At 34.1% G+C, this 17,654-nt stretch overlaps 2 protein-coding genes across 2 annotated transcripts; both read right to left on the reverse strand.

Moving 5' to 3' along the window:
• Positions 1 to 1,412: 1,412 nt before the first annotated feature.
• Positions 1,413 to 3,737, reverse strand: LOC110113252 (vignain). Its single transcript, XM_020845742.2, has 4 exons — positions 3,276 to 3,737; positions 2,528 to 2,760; positions 2,296 to 2,436; positions 1,413 to 1,841 (listed from the first exon to the last, which is right to left on the reverse strand). Exons 1-4 carry the CDS (start codon positions 3,724 to 3,726, stop codon positions 1,590 to 1,592), a joined length of 1,077 nt encoding a protein of 358 aa, XP_020701401.1. The 5' UTR covers positions 3,727 to 3,737; the 3' UTR covers positions 1,413 to 1,589.
• Positions 3,738 to 9,153: 5,416 nt separating this feature from the next.
• LOC110113247 (thiol protease SEN102) lies at positions 9,154 to 11,694 on the reverse strand. Its single transcript, XM_020845733.2, has 4 exons — positions 11,149 to 11,694; positions 10,824 to 11,056; positions 9,686 to 9,826; positions 9,154 to 9,584 (listed from the first exon to the last, which is right to left on the reverse strand). Exons 1-4 carry the CDS (start codon positions 11,594 to 11,596, stop codon positions 9,333 to 9,335), a joined length of 1,074 nt encoding a protein of 357 aa, XP_020701392.1. The 5' UTR covers positions 11,597 to 11,694; the 3' UTR covers positions 9,154 to 9,332.
• Between the last annotated feature and the right edge of the window lie 5,960 nt (positions 11,695 to 17,654).

A 17,654-nucleotide genomic window follows, 5' to 3' on the forward strand; every position in this document is an offset into this window, starting at 1 on the left:
GACAAAAATATATGTTTATTAAGGTAGGGCGTTAATTCTGATTGGCGGGTCGAGTTCATTTTATTCAAAATTGATTCAAAACGAATATGTATATCCTAAATGCGACCTGTTCATCATATCATACACGTCAAAATATTTAACTCAAACCAACTCGACCCGAACCACCTAACTTGAACCCGATGTATTCGACTTAATTATTATATAAATCATGCAATTTTTAAGCCACTAGACCCGTTTAGGCCAAATACGAAGCCGCTGCCACAGTATTTCTTTTTGAAACTGTTCTGCTTCACAACTAAGTACTATTCAAAACTTAGGATTGCGAACCAATGCAAGATTCATGAATAAATCAAGGTCCACGTGGCGCATCACTGACAAGCCACGAGGAACACTAACAGAAGCTGACTGCTTGAAGAAACATAAGCGGTTACTGTTCTTTCAAGTTATTTAGGATTTATAATATCATCCCTTGGGAAGAAGTACCAAAAGACACGCTTCAATTACAATTTATTTGCTTTCACATGAGACTTGAGGATTTAAATATTCTACAAATATATATTCGAATATCTATAAAAATGTGGTTCAAATTAAATTAATTTGGTTCATGGCCATTAATTTGGTTCAAATATTTTGGCTTCGTTTGGGACGGTTTTTTTATTGCTTTCTAAAATAGAGTTTTAGTACAAAAATAAAAAAAAATTATATTAAAACTTCGTTTTAGAAAGTAATAAAAAAAATAGTCCCTAACGAACCCTTTATTTCATACTCATTGGCTTAAAAGAGAACTCATCTATAGCTGACGACAATAATACAAAGAATTCATTACGGTCAACGGGCATTATTTGAAGAGGGATGACTTCTTTATCTAGTTGGACTATATAATTAGGTGCCATACTTATTGATTGTATTATTATGTATGTGACTAATTTTATAATGTTCACGTCTTAATCCTAATTTATAAATATAGGGTTTAGGGGTGCTAATATTTGACACAACCCGAAAATCCGACACTAAAATTTTAGATTATGGTCAACCTGTTTTAGAGAGGTCGGGTTCGGGTTCAACAAATTGATCCGTTTTAAAAATATAGTCGGGTTCGTGTTGACCCGGAAACAAGAGAATGACCCTGATTGACCCGCGCTGACCGCGCCTGCCCGGCGTCGCGTCCACTAGCACCAGTCTGGCCAGCACTGCCTTGCCTCGCCGAAGCGGTCACGGTTGTCGTGTTAGGTCGAGTCAACCCAGTAACCCATCGTGTTCGTATTTTCGACCCATTTACAAAACCGGGTGGAGTTCGAGTCAATCCATTTGAACCTGAGTCAATTCTGAGTTCGACCCGAACACGAGCCAAAATCCGAATTTGACACCCCTAATATAATTTTCAACAACAGAAAATACAGAACCGATAATCAAACTGGAAATGTGTTCATTAATTCTAAATAGAAAGCAGTGCGCCAATCGAAGCATTTGTAATACAAAATACATCAAGCAAAGAGAACATATCTGAGATCAGACTAACAAAAGCACTACAGTTTCATAAGCAAAAATTGCTCCTTTATTTTCCTTCCACATAGCGCACGCAGCAATGCTTACAGTTCATCCTTAGGCTTGTGGGTAGGATTGGGAGAAGACTTGATTGGATACGAAGCCTCCATTGCCAGGCCACACAAACCCTGCGGATCTGAGGAGCCGCGAAGCATCCTTATATAGCCTTTCTCCCCCCACTCGGGACCCCATGAGTTCCTCACAATCCAGTACTTTGTTCCTTTCTGTGCTGTTCCGTATCCTACGATGGCAACTCCATGATCCAAATCTGTGCCGCATTTGCCTGTGAAAACTCCCTGCATGGGCCAAAACATACTATCTATTAGCTTTTTTTTTTCACATAGCTCAGTCACTACAGAAAAATAGCTTATTTTTTATCGATTTTTCTGCTGAAAATTCTGAATATTCCGGTGGATTTCAAAATTTTCTAGAGGATTTCAAGCGAAAATAAATTTGATGGAAAATCGAGCATCAGAAAACTTTTCCAACGAAAAAAAAAACCGCCGGACAAGCGACTGTTCGGCAGAAAAACTCTGTCGGAAAAAGTAAAAAATGATTTTTAAAAATTTAATTCCCGCCCCAGCCCGCTGGAGCACCACGCCCGCCCGCAGGTGCACCCTATCCCGCCCGCGGAAATATTTCATCTTTATCCGCCGGAAAATAGTCCGCCGGAAATTCCGTCGGTAATGTACCATTTTCCTGTAGTGAGTATTATGATATTGTGCGTGTCAGATGATGATTCATAGAAACCTCGGAGTAGAACTGGAAATCAGAGCCGCTGGCTTCAATGGCAATTGAGACGGGCTGATTCGCCACTGCTTTCAGCAAAGAGTCCTCGTCATTAGCAGGAACATCTTCATGCCCGTCGATGGAAACCACAGGATTGCTTTTCTGCCAAACCAGCGCGAAATTATCACAGTTGATCAGTTTATTTTGATTTCCTCTTTAAGTTTAAGCACTCTCTGTTGATATATATATCTACCTCAGCGGCGCAGCTGCCGTCTGCTTCTGCGTATGGATATGCTGCTTCTGAAGTAATTCCGCCCTTATTTTTAATGAATTCAAAGGCGTAATCCATCAGCCCTCCATTGCATCCGTTGTTTTCTTTAGTGTCACAGTCGATTAGCTCCTGCTCAGACAAAGAAACCAGCTTCTTCGTCTTTATTTGATTTATCCCCTCCACTGCAGCCACCGTTGAGAATGCCCAGCAACTCCCTGCATATAAGCAATTTTTTTAATAAAAAATTAAATTTTTTATACTAAAAAATTATTTTAAAAAGCCGTAAAAAAGCTACTCCAAACAAAACCTTAGAGTTGGCTCCAAAGGTGACTCGTTTATTATAAATGAGAGAAAATACTTATAATTAATTGATAAAAGAATGAAATAGTTGATGAAAAATAATAAATAATCATTTGATATAAGAAAATAACATATAATTTATAAGATTTTTAACAATTTTGTAATTAAAATTTTGGATATTAATATATTTAAGTATATTTTATATTAATATACTTTTTTAAATAGCTGGCACGCGAGCTAATACGTTTAGGCAGGGCTGGCTCAAACTTGACTCGTTAACTCATCGGGCTCAACTCATGAGATATTTATGAATTCAAGATCGAACCGACTTACGAGTTGGTTTGACTCGCTTAAACCTCTACTTAAATCCCACAAGAAGCAGCTAGCTAAACAAAATAATAATAAGGAAAACATTAAGTTAACAAATTACCGCACTGCCCTTGGTCCTTCACGGCTGTGACGGCGCCCTTCTGGCGCCAATCGACGGAGGCAGGAAGGCTATTGACGTCGAGGCTCTTATACGTGAATGAATTGGCTACGCCACGTCGAGGGCTGCGCAGTGCGCGGTGGTGGTTTATGCGGGAGCCGGCGTAGGCGGAGCGGAATTCCTGGTTGGTTAAATCGGCGAACTTGTTCAGGTGAAGCTTGTAAGGTGCGTCCTTGCGCTTGTTGAACTCATGGATATAGCGAGCATTCTCCTTAAACACATTGAAGCGCTTCTTCTTCTCATCGAGATCCCTCGAGACCGTGTGATGGCTCCTCCAACGCTCGTAGAGACTCCAAAGGCTATCCTCCGTCTCCAAATCCTTCTCGATTATGTCAATGGCGGAAGCTGCAGCAGCGAGGAATAAGAAAGCTAAGAGTAGATGAAAAAGCTTCATTTTTTCTTCTTCTTGTGGTTAGTGAAGAGGAAGGAGAGAATGGTGGTTGGGATTTATAGGAGGAAGGAGAGGAGGAATGGAGGTGGGGTGGGAGTTGCTTGCGGGGATCAATTTATGCGTTGGAAGGGCTGAAATTGAATGGTGGTGGATTGGATAGATTATTATAAATGTAAATGTGGAAGAAATGGGAAGGAAATGCTATCTGTTTATCTGTTTATTTGATGGGCATGTAATGAAAAAAAATATGGTTGGATTGATGAAGGAATTTCTCTTATTGGGACGTTTGTTATGGAGTTTCCTTAAGCTATCTACTTTGCCTGACTTGCTCTTCACTAATTTGTTACTCAATCAAAAAAAGAAGATTCCACCAAATTTAACGCCTCTTGCATTGCCTTCTTTTCATTTCATTTCAATCTAATAAAGGCCTAACCGCCTAATTATCAATTAATAGCCAGTGATATAAAAAAGATAAATATGATTTATTTATTAGATTATTTAATTTATTTTATAATTTAAGATAAATATGATTTATTTATGTAGCTTTATTTAGGCTTTATTTGAGGCTATTTTCATAATGCTTTGTGAATCTGACGTAATGCTGAGAAAATAATTTTTAAAGTTGTTATAGAAAAAAATTTTTTGTGCAAATATTTTTTAATGCAACAAAAAAAGGTGGACTAAATTAATATAAATTATGATTGGGATAAAAAAAGCAAAACATTGAATTTTTTTTTTTCAAATAAAGCTTTATTTTATTTAGGGAGATTAAGGCTTCGTTTGGAACGGCTTTTTTACTGCTTTATAAAACGGAGTTTTAGTACAAAATTTTTTATTTTTGTACTAAAACTTCATTTTAAAAAGCAATAAAAAAGCCGTTATAATTAAAAAATTTTAACTGCTTCTTAAAGCAGCTTCTTAGTACAAAAATTTTAACTTTATAATTAAAAAATTGTTTTAAGAAGCAATAAGAAAATCATCCCAAACGAAGCCTAAGTTGTTTTGGTGTAGTATAAGCTTTCTTGTTATTGGCTCTTAAAGTTTCTTTTTTAGTCACAGTTTTAAAAATACTTTCTACAAAAAATTTTATAAAGATAAAAATTCAAAAAAAAAAAGCTTACCTTCACATACAAATTATTTTTCTTAACACGGAAAGCAATCTAAAAATTATTCAAAATAACAAAACCTAAAACTTCCCAGTAAGTAGTCAGAGATAATTAATCAGATTAAATAAAAATAAAAATACCAATAATAAATTAATCAGATTAAATTAAAAAAAAAAATCAGATTAAATTTGATTGAAAATAAATATTAAATAAAAGTAAAGTAAAAGTTTAAAGAATAAAAACAAATTTCTTTCCCATGCATAAAATCATGATTTTTCCCCAAAAAAAAAATAAAATCATGATTAAAAAACTATCTTAATTAAGTGTCCGCGTTGCACATAAATCACAATCCACGTGGCAAACAGGCATGTCATCCAGGCAATAGAAAGACTACTTGAAGCATCAGAAGTCCGGCCTACTTTTGTTCCCACGAGACTTCTAAACCTGTTAGTGTTACTGTTCTCCAAGTTATTTAGCATTCAAAGCACCGGCCTCTTCCTAAGTAGAAGACACGCTTCAAATATGGGTGTCAATATTTAACCTCATCTGAAAATCTTATCACCAAACTTGTTCCAAAAAATTTGATTTATGAACGACCCATTTAATACATGGGTCAGGCTCGGGTTACTCGGCTCGGGTTACTCGGCCCGTTTAAAAATTTGGATTGGATTCGGGTCGACCCGCTGACTCGGAATTGACGCGACCTGCAAACGGATCCCACCAGCAGTCATGTGCTCCCTTTACGCTCGCACCCCACGCTCAACAGATGTTTTCTTGTGCTCGCATGGGCCAACTTTGAGTTGGGTTAACTCGGATTTTCTTCGAATATGGTCTGGATTTAGATTTCATACTCATTTGTATATTCGGGTCGGGTTTGAATTAGTCTAATCGATGGCGGATCCATTTCAGTTTGAACCCGAACCCTCTGAAAATCCATTTTAACACCCCTTGCTTCAAGTACAATTTATCTGCCCTCACATGAGATTTAGAGGATCATTTTAAATATTTATTTATTGATTGATTGATGAAGGATTAACAATTTTAATTAAGCACTTGATTAAGCCCTAAAAGTCATCATTTAAGGACTTAAGCACGTAAGCATTAATGGGCGGTGGTTTTCAAATAAGTAGGTTAGCATTAAAGCAGAAGGCATACATGAATATAGGAAGTTGTGGAATTAAGGGATTGGTAGGATTAAGGCTATTAAAATATAGTTTGGTGTTAGTGTTCCATCGTTTTCAAGTTGCTAATTAGTAAAAATATGACTAATTTTATAATATTCTAAATTTAATTAGTCGGACATTAATAGAATTTGTTTGATCGTGTTAAAGTTGATAATAACTTTATTATATTTATGCTTTCAATAAATATAAATTTGTGTTTCACATGGATATATCTATAAAAAATTGGCATGATTAGGATGAATTTCAACGCAAAAATTTAATTTCAAAAATTTTGGATTAAATGATGTTCATCTGAACACTAATTTCGAAAAATTTATAATCGAATTGAATATTTTGACAAGACGAATGCAAAGATATCAAAAGTGGCCAAATTCGAGTCTAAATGAGATCAAATCAAACATTTGAAGCACAATTTAAATTTTCAATCATTAATTGGATGATCAAATGATCTCCAAAATTGGAGATGCTTATACTTGAATATTGCGGCTCGACGAGATGAATCCAACAAGCCCAATATTACTCTGTTTTGACATCATTAAGATACTTAAATGCTGAATGAATGCATCATGATCAAGAGAATTGATATGTAATGTATGATAGAGTGTTTTGAACTCTAGTTTAAATTATAAAAATGCTCATCCCAAAAAAAATTATAAATAAAGCATCAATTCTCTACCTAACGGGGGAGGAACGGGGAGTGGAGAGAACTAGATATCTCACTTGCAATCACCAGCTATTATTGTTGCCGTCCACCACGAGCTATTGCCACCGACAACTACCACCATCAATCACTATCATCTCTAGACTCCTCTCAAGATCAACCATGTTATTGAGTATTAACTACTTCCTATAGATATTAGACTTCTATAATACATATAAGAGTGAAATCAAGCCCTATTATTGGACGTTAACTATTTATCTGTTAACACTTTATTTTTAAAGCCCCATATAAAAAATTAGATATTGTTTTCAAATAATCTTACCTTTTTTTTAAATAATCTCATAATTAAGTGCGAGGAATTGATGATTCATGTATTACCTACTATATAGTACCTACTATATAGTGGGTTTTTCAACTTAGCCCGACTCCATGATTTTTTTTTTTCTTTCTAGATTTTCTACACAAATTTTTTGATTTTTTTATAACTTTTTATCTGTGTGTGTTAAATTTTTGTCCAAAGCTATGATCTAAAATGTCAACTCTACCGACTTAAATTTTCTAACATGGAACAAGCAAAATAGTATTTATATTGTGTATATTTATATTCATATATTTATATTTGTATGATTATTATCAATTTATATGTGATTTTTCAATTTTAAGTAGAGTTTATGCTTGTGAATATTTTACTATATTGCAAGTTCTTCATCATCTCTAACAATGGCTCTATTCATTAGGAGCTTGTTTCATTAACACCATTAAGCTCCTTTACATAAACTTTTGGACCTACTGATGTGGGCACTAGAAATCGTCATGTTATTCATGTGTCGTTAAAAGTTCTTTGTGGTGGCAATGAAACATATTGTCATGCTGCAAATCCTCTTGTTCATGAGTTTTATGTCCGCTCATTCTCATTGGTTTTCAGTATGTGTAAGGAACTTACAAATTCGCTTGTATGTCACTTATACCTGAATACCTCCTACCACAAGTTCTATGTTTTGTTGATTGTTACTTGGATGACTTGGATTCATCACTTAATGTTTATATTTTTGTTGTGATGTTGCATTTGTTAAATTAATATTCACTTATGGATTGCATTTGAGTTTTATTCCTTGTTGTTTGCTCTTCAAATGAAATTTTGACAGCCTCCCGCCATCTTCGTCGTTTAGGGGAAAAACTAAGAAGCAACCTTCCCCTTGTCACTAATTGAGCGCTTCAGGTAAGTGTCAAATGACACCGCGGTTGTATTTTTTTTTTTTAATCCCCGCCCACTACATGAGCGTTTAAGAGTCTTCAGATACCTATTTTAAAGACGACAGTTTTCTTTCCCCCTTCTGCACTACATGAGCGTTTGAAGGTACTTAATTGTTATCCACGTTATGCTACTTGAGCACTCCGAGGCTTACCCTCCTCGTCATTAGTGTCATACCGATTTCCCTCCCTACTACGCTACGTGAGCGCGTAGGGGATTTGCCGGTTTGTCGCTAGCGTCAAGAATGGGATTTAAGTTGAAAATTATACCTTTGCATGTCAGCGATGGTGATGGTGGTGTAATTTCATTTGTAGATGCTGAGAACTTGAACAAAAAAATGAGACTTGTAAACTTGATGCAATCGACTTAAATGAACTAAAATTTAAATGAATATGAACTTCAACAAGGACTCAAACTACTTGAACTTGAACTTGAACATTTAACAAGTGAACATAATTCGAACAATAGTGGACTCGAACGAATGGAAGAAGCTCATCTTGAGCTTGAAGTAGAACTTGGGCTAGACCTTGGAATTCAAGATTGAACCTACTTTGGAACTCGAATCTGAATTGAACTACAAAGGACTTGAATCAATCTTGGACAGCAAAGAACTTGGTACTGTATATGAGCTGAATTGTTTAATTAGATTTTGAATTGGTAGGTCAAATGAGTTGATTTTGAGTTGGCAAGCGGATCAAATCAGGTAGAATATTTAATAGGTCAAAAAAAATAAACTCGAACTAGACCTGTTAATTAAGTTGGTCACCACATGAAAGATTCGCATCATGATGATTCCTTATTAAATGATTAGTCAAAAAAATATCTCTTATGATGGTGGTGAAAGTAGTTCAGAGAAATTGATATGATTGATATTGAATGATAATTGTGATGATTCCTTATTGATCAAATATTGAAGTTGATAGAAAATTCATTAAAAAAATTATATATGAATATTCTCGTATAAATCATATCAAATTGAATTTTAAAATTATTAGATTTATTTTAATATTAATCTTACATATGAAAGTTTTTTATTTCATGAATTTTAGATTTCATTTGGGACAACTTTCGCACTATTCTTTTTACGATATAACATAAATTTCTAATTGGTCATTACTTTTTTATTGCTTTTAGTAATTTTTATACTGGAAAATTATTTTCAATAATTTTAAAAAATTAATTTCTCTACAGTAACTTTATAAAAAAATAATAAAATTATCCCAAACAAAAACCTTAAAAAGTAATAATCATAAGATTATAGGTTCATTTGGATACAAAGTAGATTGCTAATTAAAACATTTGATATACATCAAGAAAATTAAAATGCATAAGACAACAAAGATAAAATCATCACAATTTACATAAGCAATTACTTATAGCTTTATTACATAATTGTTTTGAAATATTTAGAGTTCATCCCTGCGCTTGTCGGTAGGATTCGGCGAAGTTTTGATCGGATAAGAAGGCTCAATTGCAAGGCCGCACAAACCCTTCCGATCTGAGATGCCGCGATGCATCCTTATGTAGCCTCCTTCTCCCCAATCCGCTCCCCATGAGTTCCTCACAATCCAGTACTTGGTTCCTTGCTGTGTTTTCCCGTACCCGACGATGGCGACTCCATGATCCAAATCTGTGCCGCACCTGCCGGTGAAAACTCCCTGCAATGGCGATTAATGTAAGGGATTATATCTATCGATCTTCCTTCTTCTTCTTTTTGTTTGCTTAATTAGAAGTTTTAGGTCAGGTGATTCGTACAAACCTCGGAGTAGAATTGGAAGCCGAAGCCACTTGCTTCAATGGCGATTGAGACGGGCTGATTCGCCACTGCTTTCAGCAGAGAGTTCTCGTCATTTGCAGGAACATCTTGATGCCCATCGATGGAAACCACATGAGCGCTCTTCTGCAAAAACCAACAAAATAGTTATATCATGTCTTAGGTTTTGTTTGAGGAGAAATTATTCTGTGTGGATATCGGATCGTTTGGAGGTCAATCAGAGCGCGCAACATTACCCTGTATACAACAAACAGTTGACTTGACGTATTCTAATTCACCTCCGGATGGCGTCCAAATCCACACAGAATAATTTCACCCGTTTGGAAGAGATGCAGCTTTTGTAAAATACATATATTTTTGAAGTTGTTGTGAAAAATAACTTTTTAGTTTTTTTTTTTTTTTGTAAACATTAAAAAAAATAATGATCAAACATAAACTATAATAGTAAAATAATAAAAAAGTTTGTCTTAAAATAAGCTTTAGTTGAACTTGGGTGTTAGGTTGGAATTTTTTTTCAAATTGATTTTAGGTCAAAGTAGTCTATAAATGAGAGAGATTATTATGTGTGAAGTCTGGACAGAAGAGCCATTCAATTTTTATGAGTATACGCAAAAAAACATAATTATTGTTCACCACTGCGCTTGTACTGTACTTATGATGTGCTCACTCGCAAAAATCAGATGTAGTTTCTATACGAACTCCGCATGTAATAATATCTCCATAAATGAGGGATGGAATTACGTTCTATTGTTAGAAGGCTGGTGGGCCACTCCCATCAAAACTTTTGGATTGATTTAACTTTTATTAAGTTTATCATTCATAAAAATCAAATGATTTAAGAAAGAAAAAAAATACCGTTTTTCAAGTTCTAGATTAGAAAAATGAATTTTTTTTTGTTTTAGATAGTTGACAGCTAATATAAAATTTATGAAATAATTATAATAATTTTTTAAATTATTTTCTTAATTGGATACCACCAAGAAAAAAAATTTATGTAGCCGACCTCACATAATAGCATAAAGACTTGATGATGGTGTTGTTATTAAATAGATTTAAGAAAAACACTCAAAAATTTTAAATTATTAAATAAATAACTTGTTAGTTTATCTCACTGTGTACATACCTCTACGGCGCAGCTGCCGTCTTCAGCCGCATAAGGATATGCGGCTTCCGAAGTAATTCCTCCATTCTTTTGAATATACTCGAAGGCGTAATCCATTAGCCCTCCATTGCATCCGCTGTTCTGTTCAGTGTCACAGTCAATCAGCTCTTGCTCCGACAATGGAATCAACTTCTTCGTCTTTATTTGATTTATACCCTCCACCGCCGCCACCGTCGAGAACGCCCAGCAACTCCCTGCATACAGAATATCACAACCGTGTCACTCGATCTCTATCTAATCTCCGAATTCTAACTAAGAACAGAAAAATAAGGATTTTTTTAGTTACCGCATTGCCCTTGGTCCTTAACAGGCGCGACGGCGCCCTTCTGCCGCCAGTCGACGGAGGCAGGGAGACTGTGAATATCCAGGCTCTCGTACATAAATAAGTCGCCGCCGCGTCGAGAGCCGCGGAGTGCGCGGTGGTGGTTTATGCGGGAGCTCGCGTAGGTGGAGCGGAATTCCTGGTTGGTTAAATCTGCGAACTTGTTGAGGCTGAGCTTGTAAGTGGCGTCCTTGCGCTTGTTGAATTCATGGATATAGCGAGCATTCTCCTTGAACACATTGAAGCGCTTCTTCTTCTCATCAAGATCTCTTGAGACTGTGTGATGACTTCTCCAACGCTCGTAGAGACTCCAAAGGCTGTCGTCTGTCTCCAAATCCTTCTCGACTATGTCAATGGCGGAAGCTGTAGCAGCGAGGAATAATAAGGCTGAGAGTAGATAAAGGAGCTTCATTTTCTCTGTTTACTTCTTCTTCTTCTTCCTGATGAAAGGGGATTGTGAAGACGAAGGGAAGAATGGAGGTTGGGATTTATAGGAACAATGAGAGGAAGAATGGGGGCTGAGTGGGAGTTGCTTGTGGGGATCAAATTTGTAGTTGAAGTGCTGAAATGGACGATGGTTGATTTGAAAGTCGATTAATTGCATATATTTATATATAATTTATTATGTTGATAATCAATATCTAATGGAAAAAATAATAGAAATTTTGAAGGGGATCAATAATAATAATAATAATATTTGTTGCTGTCAAAATCAGATTATTATAACGTGGAAATAGATATTGCTCTTTATGTGGGAAAATTATGCTGTGCAGATGCAAAATATCGTCTAGAGACTAATTAGAATGAGCAACGTCAGTATCGTGACTCGGTATTGCTCAATACCGCGTTAGAATTGTTGATGCGGCTTATTCAGATTGGTCTCCGGATATAGAGCTGCGTTCGACGTCCGCACATATTAAATTTTCATTTATGTGAGAGTTTGGCTCTCTGTAATTAATTTTGGTCAATATTTTGCTTGCAAAGTTAAGTAAATGACACAATGAGTCGCTGTTAAGTAAATGCCCAAACTTTGCCGTTTTGTGGTGTTATTGCTTCTATTATTCTCCTTCTTAATCTTCTTAGATAAGTTAAGGAGATAAAAATAAATAATTAAGCAACGCAGAGAATCTTCATAATTAAAGAAACCGAAGTATTTTATGAACTCTGTTGCTTGCTTCTGCGGGGCAAGTTAGTTGCTCCTTCACCATTGTATTTGTGGCGTTCTAGATGAGGGATTTTGATAGGGATCTTGCACGAATCTTGATGTAATCTATGATGTCAATTTAATGGAGATTGATGATATAGTATGTATGATAGCTGTGCTCTATTTTAAATAAGTGAATATAAGTGATATTTTTTACATAAGAGATTTGGGTGTTATATATATAATTATAATAAAGATTTAGATGTTATATATATGAATTCTCAAAAAATTTATGATATATACGTAAATTCTCCATCATTCAAAATAGACCCTAATTCAGTATATAATGGTACTATCAAAGATGTCATTATAATGTATATGTAGGGTAGGGATGTCAATAAATGATTTGTTCCAATACTTCAAACTAAAAAATCTAAGCTATGGATGGCCAGTTTAATAAGAGAATCAGGTTCATTTTCAAAATTCTAACCATTTTAATTGGTGGGTCGTGTTTGGATTGACCCGTGAAACTAATTTTGACATGTTTAATTATATTTTTTTACTTATTTGTATGCTTTCTTATTTTGATAAAATAATCTAAACTCTTTAGTTGAGATATTACGATTTTTTTTAATCAAAATAGGTTATTGGGTTAGGTTCGGTCCATTTTAACATGTTTATTAAACAGGTTATGTTCAAATTGATTGGATTCAAATTAGGTCAATGTTGAGTATGACCTGAACCAGACCAATTAACCCGTATCTATTTGCACGAAGAAAAATGCAATCATATATCCTAAGGGCTAAACCTTATAATTTCATGTGTAGCAACTAAAAATGTGGTTAGATATAATACTAATACTTTTGCTACCACCATTTATAATATCATAATAAACAAGTATAAATGTTGTAGAGAGAGACACACAATTTCTAATTCATATTAAATTAAATTAATTTGTTTTAATGAATAAATCATGACACGTGTAAGTTGATAGTTAATTTTTTTCTTCTATAATGTTAATTTAGTAAATACTTAAATTTGAGATCATCTTTTTTATCCCTTTTTTATTTAAATCGTGGCCACATTCCTCCTTCAAATCTCTTAGTAAGACTTTAAAGCAATAATTTATTTTTTAAATAGAATAATATATTTTATTGAAAGGTTACTAAGTCGCTAACCTAAGTTGGTGCCATATATTATTTTATTAGTTAGATAAGAAAATTTTACTAATTAAAAAGTATTTCTCAATATGAATTAGTATTATTAGTATGAAAAGTAGTATAAGTCAATATTATTTTCTTATGTTTTTTTTATTTTAATTTTAAAAGTAAAATTGACAAAATAATTATAATAGAAAATATGAATAAAAGGTAAGCCAGATAAATAATAATACATGTTGGTACATATGAAAATTCTTTTTTTCTTGTGCTTGATTTTGATTTTGACCTAATGCCTAAGCTTTAAATGATATTAATAATTTTTATATATAATTGTAAGATATTTTTGGAGATTTATGTAATATATTAATTTTAAGATATAATGAACTGCTTTAAGGCCCTTTCTGATTAAAATTTTGATTAGAATATATTCTTACAATTTTTCTTAGTAGATATAGATTAATATACTCTACCATTAAATATTTTTTATAATAAATCTAAGAGGTATTTCGGAGGGGTGAGCTGTAAATTTTTATAAAGATGATTATGAAGCTGATATGTGGAAATATAATATTTTAAAAAATTTGTGAGATTTTCTCCCCACATAAAAGTTGTTGCGTCAAAAATAATTTTTATAAAAAAGTAGTATATGTCCTTAATTTGCATATTGTTATAAATTGATTTAATTGTTATATCACAATTAAAAAATTCATTACTCAAAAGATAAATAATAAAATGAAAAATAGAAAATGAAACACTCTGCACAATCAAAATTTTTGACGTAAATATAAAAAAAAAAAAAAAATCTGAAACATATTTAAACTGAAGATATTTAATCCTCAAGCTCTTATTTTATATCCAAAAAATAAATAAATAATGATTTTTAAAAATCTAAAAAATGAGAGAATAAGAATACTCGCTTTAAGAGCTTAAAAGGACAATAACAAACACATAACCATATTTTAATTTTCTTAGGATCCAGTAGAGCAACCACTCGTTTGGCTACTGCTTTATTGCTGATTTTTCATTGCTTTTAAAATTTTCTGAATGAAAGCTGTCTTTTACAACTATAGTTTATAGAGAAATTATTTTTTTCCACAGCAGCTTTCTAATCAACTTTATAAAAAGCTGAAACCTTCACAAAAACGCCCTTAAATTCTCAATTACTGTAAGTCTGTATCATATATATATACTTAGCTTCTCCAAAAATAATAATAAATAAATAAATAAATGCCTTTGAGAGCTGTCATATCGCAAAGAAGAAGAAAAGAAGCCAATCCAATCTCTATCTTGATTAAGCAAAGACGTGAGATCACATGCACAGTCCCTATAGATCAGGAGGGGTTTCGTCATGCTCACTGATTTCTTGACGAGTTGAATTTTAAAAAATATATATATATATAAGAGCTTTGACTTCTAAATCCCAATCTCTCTTTAGTTACAACATAGTTTTTTTTTTCTTTATTCCTTTCATTATCACTTAATATGTAATATTAAACAATGTAAATATAGATTTTCACTATAAATAGTTGATTGGGTTGCAAACGAAGCGAAATGATCGATAAATTAACCATAGCTCAGTTTGGTTACAGCTCATTTATGATCATTTAATTAATTACTAACAAGTGTGAGTACTTTTATAAATTTGAAACAATCCATCAGACAATTTATAGTGATTATCTTAATTATAAAGTATTTATTCAGTACTTGAGTGCCTTATTGTTATCATAATTAAAAGCATTGTTGGATTCATCACGTTAAGACGTTAAACTTGAAATGATCATCTCACAGAGCCAATCAGTTCGACTGTAAGTTTGATGAAAATAAAGTCTAGATCGTCTTGAATTTAATTTTAAAAGTTTATAATTATGCATCCAACGAGATTTGTGCTTGATCAAGCTGATTTTTGTATGGCATATCAATATCTATTTTAAAGTCAACTATATAATTATTTAATATATAATTATATAAAGATTCCAAATGCTTTTCAGCTAAAGCATCGCCGGGTGTTTGGTATGGGATCAATTATAAGGGCCGAATGTAGCAAATCTAATTGCTTCCCATCATTTCTTAGAGCAGAAACTGTACATTTCTGCCGCAAATTCCGAAATGGCAAAGGAAACTTTGTTGCAGTACTGAAGGAGTTTGAACGTTCATAGTAAGCTAATTCACTCTCAACCTTCTAGCTATTTTATCCACCTGAACTGCCATTGATGTTCGGCTTCAATTTTTCAAATATTTTTATGATGATGAATAGTTTATTATGGTGCTGATATAGAGATCCTTCGGAGATGAGCTCAAGAAAACAGCTAGCAATGGAAACAGTAACTACAACTGCTAGTAATTTGAACTATGTTCTTCGGCTACAATTTTCAGCTTAAAGCTATTGTCTCCTGATTCAACACTAGTGGAACTGTTGTCTGGCGGAAAATATGGATAAACATCTGTAACATTAAAAGTATATAAAGTATTAAAGTCAACTGGTAAGTCAATAACATAAGCATTGTTATTGATTTGATGGGCAACTGGAAATGGCTCGAATTTGCGCCGATTGAGTGTTAAAGTCAGATGGTAGGTCAATAAGTTTTGGAGGTAGACATTCTTTTCTCACACGAACCAAAACTAGATCGCCTGGAATAAAAATTTTCTCCCTTCAATGGGCGTCCGCTTGCAGTTTGTATTTATTATTAGATTCTTGGAGCTTCATTCGCACCTTGGACAACAACATGTCAATAAAGTGTTCGGCTAAGGTTGAAGCTGATTCGTTCTTACATTTTGTAATAACTACAATATCAACAATGGTGTTTGTATTTTAGCATAAACAATACTAAAAGGACACCAACCAGTTGATGGGTTTGGCATGCATGGAGTCAAGAAGTTCGCCCACAACCCCTACCACATCTTCAATTCATATGAAATCTCTTGTTCTGCTTCGAGTTCCGCCAATTCCTCTTCCACTTCTGCCTCTACCAACTGTAGTTGTGGTTTTGAGGAACACTCATTGGATTTATGCACCTGTTAAAAAACATCTAAAACACTTTATATTTGTGGTATTGCATATGGATTTTCATTAATTGATGCTCTGCCTGTTAAATGAACTATAAGGTATGGTGGTTCCAAGTAATGTAAATTATGGTTTAATTGTTTGAGGCGCATTAGAATTATGTGATTTATTGTCCTTACATGTCGGTTCAATTGTAAGCCTAGAGTGGATGCCTCGATTGTGCATGATTTATTGCATCTCCACCTTCAAAGCATAATTAACATCTTGTGGCAATGACCACGCAGCATTTAGTTCCAATTTGTCTTAGATTACCTCCTTTAATCAGTCGATATACCTGGCTACTAATTATTTGATAGATTTGTTTAAGTTATTTCAATGCTTAAACGATAAAAATTTTCGGTATATTCGTTGACGGATCTATTACCATGGGTGCAATGTTGATATTGCAAATACAACATTTGCTCTAAGTCAATCGGTAGGTAATGGCCACGCAACAGTTGTTTCACTCTGAGCCAACTACGCACTTGTCCTTGGCCTTCCCGTTGCCTAGTTTGGAGCAATTGTTGCCACCAAGCTCTAGTCCCACCCTTTAGTCTACATCCAATGTACTTAACTTGCTTTTCTTGATGAATTTTTATATATTCAAAAAATGTTTTGATGTATCTCTTCCAATCCAGGTAATCTTCTATATGTAATTTACCATCAAAGTAGGGTGGTTATATCCAGTCTAACTCGAAACTCACTGTGAGGCCAGTTCGTCTCTCTTGGATGCCATCTACGGTGATTGGTAACTTCTTCCTCATAATCGGAGACTTCATAATTCCTAAAACGATCGAATTCATCCTTTATATCAATCGCTTCATTAATTTCGGAACCCCTTTGAAATTGTTTGTCTATCTCAATCCCTCTTCTGGCAGCAGGTAATATTGCCGGCAATGTCACTCAAGAGGTTTGATTCCTGTGTAAACGGGCATTGATCTCCCTCAGCTCTCGAAGCATTTCAGCATAGAAATTGAGTGCTCTGCCCAGAGGGCTTCAAGGCTATCGTCATCTCTGGGAGCCACTTGTCTGCTATTTTTAGCCATCTAGCTCTTATATCAATATTGATGTAGGGACGATTCTTTGGAGACAAATAGCAAGCAATGAAACAATAAAAAGAACTGCT

This window comes from Dendrobium catenatum, unplaced genomic scaffold, assembly GCF_001605985.2.
Source record: "Dendrobium catenatum unplaced genomic scaffold, ASM160598v2 original_scaffold_144855, whole genome shotgun sequence".
NCBI classification, from domain to species: Eukaryota; Viridiplantae; Streptophyta; class Magnoliopsida; order Asparagales; family Orchidaceae; genus Dendrobium; species Dendrobium catenatum.